This window comes from Hemitrygon akajei, chromosome 12, assembly GCF_048418815.1.
Source record: "Hemitrygon akajei chromosome 12, sHemAka1.3, whole genome shotgun sequence".
Taxonomy (NCBI): Eukaryota; Metazoa; Chordata; class Chondrichthyes; order Myliobatiformes; family Dasyatidae; genus Hemitrygon; species Hemitrygon akajei.
The window spans coordinates 81241254-81252476 of NC_133135.1; the positions used below are offsets into that span (position 1 = coordinate 81241254).

Below are 11223 nucleotides of genomic sequence, written 5' to 3' on the forward strand. Positions count from 1 at the left end.
GTAGCAATTGGCGATTCTCCAAAAGGAGGAGGAGCATGGGCGACTCTGCACCCTTCTGCCCATCAGAGTTGTTCATCCTTCGTAACACCTGTAAACCTTAGTTTTGCAGAAATAAGATTAAATGGCTTAACAGTGGGAGTACTTGGAGTATGTTGGCCAGTTCTGGTTTTCATTTCTGAATTTATTGACAATATCCACTATCAGTGAGCCTGGTTTGATGCAAAATCCATCCTTGCCTTCAAATGCTCTTAAATCACAGAACCTCACCAGCCTTTCCTCACACTATTGCCTCTATTTGCCCATGTCTTGTTTCTAGATATTAATAGTTTTTCTTAATGTACAGTTTCAACATTTTTTCACTGACATGCAGAAATATTTTTTCCTTTTAATATTGTTATTTAGAAGGTTATTTTTCCAGGTTATACAAACATAATTTCTTCTAAGGTTAAACATCTTTTCTGTGATAGTGCCTAATCATGTTAAACTAGATGGAAACTTGTTTCTATATAAAATGCAGATGTGGAATTTCTGACTTGGATTTGAGACTCACAGTTAAAATCTTTTAGTTTGCATTGAGAATATCTAATAAGTAAACTGCTGACTTGTTTCTGAATGGTGTCTGTGTTATCATTCAGGCTAACACTCGAGTGTGTTTCTGAGGGGCCACTATGCTTGGAAATGCTTCCCTTCCGATGAGACGTTGAAGCTGAAGCTATTGTTTACTCTGAACTGGATTTAGAAAGTTTTGTGGCCTCTTTCATTCCCCATATTCGAAAGCCAACATCCCTGAAAAAGTTGGTGCAGTGAGGAGACCTGATGCTTCACAGCTTAGTGGTCCTGACCCGTCCTGCTGAGTGTTGGAGTTTGCATGTTCTCCCTGGGTTTCCTGCCCATCCCAAGAATTGGCACTGTAAATCACATATGCTGTGAACTAAAGGACCCTTTCTCCATGTAGTACCTTTTTGATTCATAACCTTGTCATTGTAACAGTTTCTGAGTGTGACTGTATGACAATGCTACATGACAAGTTATTTTGCGATTGTGAAAAATGTCGCTGAGCTAGATTTCAATGTTGTGGTTGGTCATGTTGTTACATATACATCTAGCCAATTTTTTTAGTTTTGGGTCTGCATACTATTTTGTTATTTTAACAAAGCTGGTGTACTGATGGACATTGTTTGTTGCACAGATGGGGCATTTTGTTCTCCCACCCAGCTGACTACACGCCAGTCTGCACCACAGAGCTGGGCCTCGTGGCAAAAATGATGCCAGAATTTGAAAAGCGCAAAGTGAAAGTAATTGCTCTATCGATTGACAGTGTTCAAGATCACCTAGGATGGATCCAGGTACAGTGCAAAATTTTCTATGGGTATGTACAGTGTGATTTAGAAAATCCCGTGGGTTAACTTCCATAGAGATCAGTTTAATGGTCTAAACAACGAAACAGGTATCAGCCAAGTATGTATTTTTAACAATTACTACGGGGCCTTAATTCAGATGTGAAAATATTTTAATGCAATCACTTAATATAAAATTTTGCTATTTTAAAGGGAATAATTTAGTTTTGCCATATTTTCAAATACTGGGAATTCAGGAATGATGTGGGTTAGTCTCTTGAATTGAGTACTTTATGATCTTGATTCATTATGGGAAGTTAACTTCGCCCTGAGGTATGTGGCTGTCAAATGCATGTTAGCTCTCCATTCCTTAATTGCATCCCATTGTCAGCCTTGTGCTCAACTATTATGTCAATAAAAATCTGTATTCTTACTTTATTGTCTCTGATGTTAAAATCACAGCGAATAATGAATGTATTATTGCTATTTATTTAACTATTGGATTAGTTTAATTTTTTAAAGGAATATTCCTCATCAGTGAGGAACTAGCAAAAACGCAGAAACAACAGTGGGATTGTGTTTTTTTTTTAAGAAGTCTCCACAATCATTTTCTGTATTTAAGTCCTGTCCAATACTTCTGTAGTCAACCTGGGATGTCACAGCAAGTGACACACAGGTACCTGATTGAGCTTGACTTCAGGGACCAGAGAGCCATGGGTTGTCTGTCAAGGAGCAAATCCATATTTAGTTCTGAACTTGTGTCTACTATCCTGTACCAGTAGGTACAGAGGTGTCTCACAACAAAATGGATATTGTACTGGTGGGTACAACTCCCAGGAGTAAAGTACCATTCACTAAGTTTGTCACCATTTAACACAGTTGTATAGAAAGAGTGAGTGACGGTAGATCCAGCTGGAGAGGAACATTAGAGGTACCAGGAATGGGGCAGAGTAGAGCGGCTGAGAATTATGTTTCTGCATATGTTTAAAGACAAATCCCAAAGCAAAATGGGCAGTTTCTCTAGAGCAGCCCAGTGATGTGAATTGTAAATTAGGCCCTCTGCTAAATGTTGCACTCTGCTGGTATAAACTCTCATTCTCACTAAAGATGGCTCTGTGAATGTAGGATGGTAATAATGTACCCTAAAAAGAAATTACCTTTACAATGTTGGAAAAGTGATTTTTCAAAGTTGAAAATCATGTTAATACCATATTAACCAATTTTGAACATATTTCTGGGATCGTCAATGCCAACTGTTAATCTCATTTTGACCTGAGATTTTCCTATTCCATAATGCTGTTTTTGCCATTGTTACATTTTCCAATGACGTCATCAGTGATGCAACTCCCAAACTTTGACTCCAGTTAACTCCCCTTCCATGCCCTTGCCTTAAATAATGACCGTTTGTGTATCCTTTCAGAATCAGTTGTTGCAAACCCTGAAGTCTCAGATTGACTATCTGTAAAGCACTATTTGCTATAAACCTACATTCACAGCTCACTCTAGCCAGTTCACAGTCAACACTGACCCTTCACCCTTGACCACTATAATCAAGACTGCTTTCTAACGCCCATTAGTATAGATCACTTGGGGGTACAAAAGGTATCACCCAGGTAACACATATCCACTGGGACTGGTCAGCCTTGTTATCCACCTCCCTCGCCTTGGGAGTAGATCCGATATTTGCTGACTGATGTGATAACTGATTTTCTTTATTGCCTGGCTATTCTGGGAGTGGGGGGGTGGGGGGAGGAACTGACAGTCCCCTGTTAAAATAAACAATATTGTCTTCAATTGTAAATTCTGACCCTTTATTGAACTGATATCCTGTCCCGTTTTTTTTTTAGAAAATACAAACTGTGGTAATGATAACCTGAAGTTCACTTGAACACAGGGCATCCCTTGCTGTCAGTCAGTCAGTAACTCTTGGAGTCCTGTCCGTACGCTCTGCCCTTGAGGCTGGCCCAGTAAGGTTTCAGATGTCTATCTGGACGTAGTGAGAAATTTGGCCATTAATACCTGCTGTTCCCGAAAGGATATAGTATGCAAATGAACTTTACAAACTTGGAGGATTGTAAAATAGCTAGATGGAGCAATGTTATGTTGTAATAACCCCAAAAGTGGAGCAGGTGAATTCCACAATCCACTTTGGAATGAAAAATAGGCCATAAAGATGAACATGAAGTTGTCCACTGCACCACTGTATTGTGTAGCTCACATGTTTAAGAATATCAATGGGAATTGCTTTTAGCCATCCAAATCCTCACACCTGCTCCACCATTGAGTAAGATCATCACAGTGTCAAATCTAGTTTCCTGTTTGGTCCCAGAGAGTTGGCTGAAGAAGCAGAAAAGGGCAGCTTTTGGCTGTGGCTGAGGAGGAAGGACAAAAATTAGGGGACTGACAAACACCTTTTGAAAGCTGCAAGGGGATGGCAGGGAGATGTTGCTACCACTACTCCGTCACCAGGAGATATACCAGGGCTAAGGGGGTGAAACATCAATGAATGGTGTTCCCCAGTGGATGCCCCTGCAGCTGACCTGGGGCACTGTTGGAGGTGAGGCAGGCAGCAATGCCAAGCAGGAAACATCTTCCTGGAAACTTCACTGGCTCTCTTGTGGACTGATTTTTAGATTTTTTTCTCTTAACGTTAATCATTTACTAATTCAGCCATGACAATTCTCTGGAGTAGATTTGTGATCCTTTGAGGAAATTCATCTTGGTCTCCATCTGACCAGCCATTTATTCTGGAAACCAGATTCCTGAATTCTAGGTTGCTTTCCCATGTGGGACATCTTCTCACCATCAACCCCTCCTAAGTTAGATATGGCCCTTGTGACTAAAGGGATCGGGGGTATGGAGAGAAAGCAGGTACAGGGTTCTGAGTTGGATGATCAGCCATGATCATACTGAATGGCGGTGCAGGCTCGAAGGGCCGAATGGCCTACTCTTGCACCTATTTTCTATGCTTCTATGTTAAGTCTTGCATATGTTCAAGTTGATCACTCCTCGTTCTTCTGAACTCCAGGGAGGATGTGCCTAACCTTCTCAACTAAGTCTCATAAATTAACTCTCTCATCCCTAGGACAACTTTGTGAGAATTCTCTGATCTGCCTGCAACATGACCATGTCCCTTCTCAAATAAGAGGGGCATGTATGCAAACTGTATGCAGTCCTCCAGGTGTGGTTTCACCAGTATCCTGCCCAGCTGTAGGGTAGAGATGGACATCCATTCTTTAGCTGTTCTGTTAAGGACAGTTATTGACCCAACAGGAAATCATGGCATATTGTTTGGAATACCATTCACAAATCTTGCCAAGTGAGGGAGATGTGGTTGTTTGCTGATTTCTGTTTACTAAATGCAGGATATCAATGCCTACAATGGAACCAAGCCTGCTGAGAAGTTGCCATTTCCCATCATTGCTGACGAAAAGAGAGAACTGGCTGTGAAACTCGGAATGCTTGATCCTGCAGAAAAGAGCAAGGATGGCCTCCCATTGACTGCTCGGGCTGTAAGTTTTGCATTGATAGTGGCCACCTCCTGGGACCTAGTTTAAACATTGTGCTTTTGATAAATCAATTAATTGTGCTAAAAGATCATTCCCTTTAAACCTGGGACACCTATAATCCCATCCAGGTGTTAAAGCAGGCTTACTTGCACACACAACACTTCTACTTGCTTTTCCCTCTGATGGAGAGCAAACCCAGGGAACTTGAAGGTTGACAGATTTGCTTTCTTGTTCTTCACAGTGGAGACCTGAGAAAGAATTTGGCCCAAGTTGAAGTAGCTCAGCCCATAATATGCTGAGCTAATTAAACTCTTCCCTTCAACCTGCAAGATGTCCAATTCTCTTCATTTCCTGTACACTCATGCGGCTATCCAATGCCTCTATCGTATTTGCCTCCATTACCGCCCCTGGCAGCACACTTGGGGCACCCATACTCTGCATAGACAAGAAATTTCTTGCCCTGCACCTCTTTGAAGTTGCCCCTTAAATGCATGCCCTCTAGCGTTAGACATTTTGATCCTGTGGTAGGGAAAATCCCAGCTGTCTGTCTATGCTCCTCATAATCCTATAAACCTCTATCAGGTGCCCCCTCAGCCTTGCTGCTCCAGCGAGAAAATCCACGTTCATCCAACCTCCCCTTATGTAACATGCCATCTAATCAGGGTGGCATCCTGGAAAACCTCTTCCACACCCTTTAATGAGTGACCGGAATTGAATGCAATATTGTGGATGTAGCCTAGTCTTATTTTATAGAGCTGCTACATGATTTCCTAATTCGTGAACTTGATGCTTCTGAGAGGCAAGTATGCTGTACTCTTCCACCACCCCATTGACTTGTGTAGCCACAATCGGGGAGCTATGGACATGGACCGTAAACTCCTTCTGTACATCAGCTCTGTTAACCGTCCTGCTAATAACTGCATACTGTCCCTTTACATTTGACCTTCCAGAATGCAACACTTCACAAATGGCTACATTAAACTCCCATTTGCCATTTCTCCATTCGTATCTGCTGCTGATCTGTACTTTGTTATATCATAAGATGTAGACACAGGAGCAGAATTAGGTTACTCAGCCAATCAAGTCTGCTCTGCCATTCCATCTTGGCTGATTTATTATCCCTCAACCTCATTCTCCCCCTAACCTTTGACACCCTAACTAAACAAGAATCTATCAACCTCTGCTTTAAGTATACTCACTGACTTGGCCTTATCAGCAGTCCACTGCTATGAATTCCACAAATTCACCACCACTAGCTAAAGAAAATCCCTCTCATCTCTGTTCTAAACAGACATTCCTCTATTCTGAGGCTTTGCCCTCCAGTCCTAGACACCTCCCCCCCATTATAGGAAACTTTCACTCCACCTCCACCTTATCTAGGCCTTTCAATATTCAATAGATTTCAATGAGATCCCCACCTGTTCTTCTAAATTCCAGTGAGTACAGGCCCACAACCAACAAAAGCTCCTCTTACAATAACCCTTTCATTTGCAGAATCATTCTCGTGAACCTCCTTTGGACTCCCTCCAATACAAGCTCATCTTTTAGATAAGGGGCCCAAAAATGCTCTCAATTCTCAAAGTGTGCTCTGTCCAGTACCTTATAAAGCCACAGCATCACTTCCTTGCTCTTGTATTCTCGAGCTCTCGAAATGAATGCCAGTATTGCATTTGCCTTCCTTATCACTGATTTCATCTACAAAATATCTGTTGAGGAATCCTTCCAAGTCCTTTTGCAACTCTGACTTTTGAATTTCTTCCAGATTAGAAAATAGTCTACATCTTTGGGAAAAGGAATAAAGTGCATGACCCTACATTTCTCCACAGTATATTCCATCTGCCATTTCTTTTCCCATTCTCAATGTGTCCAAGTTCTTCTGCGGTATCCCTACTTCATCAACACCACCTGCCCCTCCACCTACCCTTGTATCATCTGCAAACTTGACTACAAGCTTTCAATTCTGACATTCAAATCATTGACATGAACAGAAGCAGTTCCAACACCAACCGCTGTGGAACACCATTAGACTCTGGCAGCCAACCAGAATAGACCCCTTTGATTCTGACTCTGCCTCCTGCCAATCAGCCGATCTTCTATCCATGCTAGTATCTTTCCTGTAATACCATGGGCTCTTATTTTGTTAAGCAGCCTCGTGTGGCACCCTGTGAAAGGCCTTCTGAAAATCCGAGTGAACAACACCCACTGACTCTCCTTTGTCTATCCTGTTTGGTATTTGAAAAAATAACATTAATTTGTCAGGCAAATTTTCCCCTTGAGGAAACCATGCTGAGTTTGGCCTACTTTACATCTGTGCAGATGTATGTAAATATCCTCCATATGTCAGATGTGGACGTCCAAAAATGGCTGTTGCCATTTAACTCTTCCTGATTCCTGCCTAATCCAATCATAATTTGCTTTTCCCCAATTAAAGATTAGCTTTATTTACCATATGTACATCGAAACATACAGTGAAAAGATGTGCTGGGGCAGCCCACAAGTGCCACCATGCTTCTGGTGCCAACATACCATGCCTACAATGTATTAACCCTTTCTAACCTGTATGTCTTTGGAATGCGGGAGGAAGAATTCCCCTGCAAGACCCATACCTACTTATCGTTATTCATCATTATCTTTAATGTTGTGGTCACTGTTCTCTAAGTTTTCTCCAATTGAAAGGTTGGTCAGCTGCCCAGGCTCATTTGCCAATCCCAGGTTCAGTATGGCTGCTTCTCTAATTGGATTGCTGGACTATCAACATACTAATTTAAGAAACCTTCTTAGATGCACCTAAAACAGATTCTAAACATCTTGCACCAAAGAGGTCTTAGTCTACAGTACTGTGCAAAGCTCATGGGTGCATGTATACGTATTTAACTAGGGTGCTTGGGTATATAACTAAGACTTTTGCACAGTAAAGTATACTGAGGAAGTTGAGTCCTCCTGCAAAAACAACCGTTTTTGTACCTTTTCCTAATTTGCCAAGTTTTGTAAGATGTGTTGAATTAACCAGCTTTATTTGATGAGAGTACTTAGTTCTTTGAGCTGCCTTGCTGACAAGCTAAAGTAATCCAAGTTGATACTATGATAACCCCTGGCTTTTTTTTACCCTTCACATTACCCTCCGGAAAGGGGTAAGATGAGGGAACTCACACCAGTCCTCATAATTGGATCAGAAGTGGAAAGTGTGAGCAATTTCAGGTTCCTGGGTGTAAATATCTGAGGCCCAACATACCGATGCAGCTATATAGAAGGCATAACAGCTATATTTCATTAGGAACTTGAGATTTGGTATGTCACCAGAACACTAATGCGTTTCTAACTGGCTGTATCACTGTCAGGTATGAGTGGCTACTGCACAGGATAGAAGTAATCTGCAGAGTGTTGTAACATCAGTCAGCTCCATCATGGGCACTAAGCCTCCATAGTATCCAGGACATCTTTAAGGAGTGGTGCCTCAGAAAGATTCCCATCACCCAGGACATGCCCTCTTCTCATTTGTTGCCATCAGGAAGGAGGTACGGAAGCCTGAAGGCACACACCCAACAATTCTGGAACAGCTTCTTCCCCTCTGCCATCCAATTTCTGAATGGACATTGAATTCCATGAACACTACCTCACTACTTATTTCTTTGCATTACTTAATTTAATTTAACCATTTAATATACGCTGTATATTCATACTACAATTCAGCCTGTTCTCTATTATTGTGTTGCATTGTCCTGCTACAAAATTGACAAATTTGATGACCTATGGCAGTGATATTCTGATTCTGACATTATATTCTTGCGTGCTTTGATAACATTTACTTGCTTTAATTGTAACAGAGCACAGAAACCGACCATTTGGCCTACCACGCTGATCATTTTTAACCATCTTCACTACTCCCACTAGCTTGTGTTAGTATTGTATCCTTTTTGGCCTCCCGAAGTGTATGGCTTAAAGTCCCTTAAACCATTTTATCTGCTCGCACCACCTCCTTTGGCAGTATGTTCCGGATGGCAACCACTGAAGCTGCTGAGTGGCCATTTGAGTTCCTCAACACATCCAGGTACTGGGTTGAAGTTCCTTGAGCATTCTGACAGCAACGTAAAGCACATTAAATTGAACTGAGTTTAAAAGTAGACCCTGAATACCATTCTGGTTGAGGGTATGACTATTCACCCATTGCCAAAATGGCAGCTAGAAGATGCAGTGCCAGTCCTCTGATATCCTGTCAATTTCAATGGAAAAAAAAAATGGAGAGGAAATTCTTTCCAATTACTGCCAATGATGTCCATTGAATCATGTGTACAGAAATCACATTGCACGTTTACAACCCACCAAAACCTCTTCAACACAGCCCAGTCCCACTGAAAATAACACTGAACCCTATTTAAAAGCTCACCTCCCTGCAGCACCATGGTGAGGATGTCCTGCATTAAAACAATTCTCCTTGGCTTCTCTCCGGTTGTTCTCTGTGACTTAATAGATAGGTGTTATCTGCTAAAGACATCTGTCTAAATCTGTGTTGTCTCATTTAAAGTAACAGAGCTGATTGTCAGCAGCATCTCTTCACAACGGACTTCCTTTTTCTCCAGGTGTTTGTGATTGGCCCTGATAAGAAAATGAAGTTGTCCATCCTCTACCCAGCTACCACTGGGAGGAATTTTGATGAAATTCTAAGAGTAATTGACTCTCTGCAGTTGACAGCTTGCAAGAAAGTTGCCACACCTGTGAACTGGAAGGTGAGGATAAACTGAACACTCAATTACCTTTGTTTTTACCTTCCCTTTTTAAATACTACATGTATAAATGGCATTAATTAGATAACAATCAAATAAGAGCACAAAATGTAACCGATCTATTCACAAAAGGAAATATTTTAAGTGGTATTTTTCATATTTTAAGAAGGGGTGAACTTATTGTAAACAAAAACTTGTTGTATGTGGTTTGTTGAAGAGTCAATGGCCAGAAACACAAATTTGTAAATTGATGAATTTCTGTGGGAAATGCACAGATGATTTGGTGAGAGGTTGGGGGTGCAAATCTAATGTTTATGGCTAAAGGGAAAAGGAAATAGATGATTACAAATCCATTCCTCATTTTGTGTCTCTTCCTGATACCTATAATGAGAGAAAATAGGGAAAATGTTGGTTTGGTTTTTTTTTTGGTTCAATGCTGAAATTCTGAATTTTATGTCCCAAAGACAGGAGAAATGAAGAAACACTGACTGTAATGGCCAGGCTTGGACTGGAATTTGCAGAGTTTGATGTGGTTTCATCTTTAAGAAGTTTTATGAATAAGTAGTTTTTTTTCTAAAATGCATTTCTTTTCTCCACAGGTGGGTGGGGAATGCATGATTCTCCCCAGCATTAGTTCGGAGGAGGCAGCCCAACTGTTCCCAAAGAAATTCCGCGTTGAGGAGCTCCCTTCTAAAAAGAATTACATGCGCTTCACACCCCAACCTTGAAACCCAGGAGCAACTGAGTTCAGTTACACTACACCTCTTGTGCCTGTCAATTTACTCAGTTATCGTATGAGGATAATATTGAATTGTATGGTAAAAGATTATTGCTTTTCCTGATTAATTCTAATGAAGCCTTCTACCAATAAAAATCTAATTTTGTGGAGTGTGATGTTTTGGTGGTGTATTTGTAATCCACTCTGTTAGGTAGAATCTGTAGGGAGCATAATGAACTGCTAAGATGACATTGCAAAGCTCAGACAGTGATTGTGACTCTCTTCCTAGGCAATTATTCGCCTGAGAAAAGGTCTCATTCAGAAATATTGACTGTACCTATACGTCCACAGTTGCTAAGCTGCCTGTTCTGCTGAGTTCCTCCAGCAGTGTTTTTTTTTCTTTACTCCAAATCCCAGTATCTGCAGTTGCTTGTCTCCAATTATTTGTCTTCCAAGACATAAAACCATTAAATAAAGTGGTCAAATTTAAAACAAAAAAGTGCCATAATATTCAGAAATGAAATGTAGCTGTGATTGAAGTACTAAATGAATGCCAATTATTGTCTCCTGACCCCATGTCTTTGAACATTTAGGGCTACTGAAAAGGAAATTCAGTAGCCCTATGTGAGCCCAATACAAAATGTCTAACATGGATGTCCATGTCTTCCACTCTCAGGATCACAGGGATTTGCACAGATGTAATTTTATTTTCCTTTTCTAAGCATGTATAAAAGGTGCTAAGCTCATTTGGGAGTGAAACATCATAGCCATTCATGATGTTAGATTTTGCTCTGTAGGAAATAATGGTCTTTAAATCCTGTCAGTGTTGACATGCACCTGACTTGCTTTCTAACTTCAGTTGGAGTAGTAGTTTTTCACTCTTAAAATAGCCTTCTGTAGGCTGTACCTGGACATGTTTCATTCTTGATCACCAATTT

The 11223-nt window shown here is 40.9% G+C and overlaps 1 protein-coding gene across 1 annotated transcript in view; it reads left to right on the top strand.

Moving 5' to 3' along the window:
- Positions 1–10455, top strand: part of prdx6 (peroxiredoxin 6) — a 30213-nt gene extending 19758 nt beyond the window's left edge. Inside the window, exons 2-5 of the mRNA XM_073063600.1 lie at positions 1190–1346; positions 4703–4849; positions 9424–9570; positions 10167–10455. Of these exons, the coding sequence (XP_072919701.1) occupies positions 1190–1346; positions 4703–4849; positions 9424–9570; positions 10167–10295 (580 nt within the window). The 3' untranslated portion in view covers positions 10296–10455. The remainder of the gene's footprint in view (positions 1–1189; positions 1347–4702; positions 4850–9423; positions 9571–10166) is intronic.
- The last annotated feature ends 768 nt before the right edge of the window (positions 10456–11223 follow it).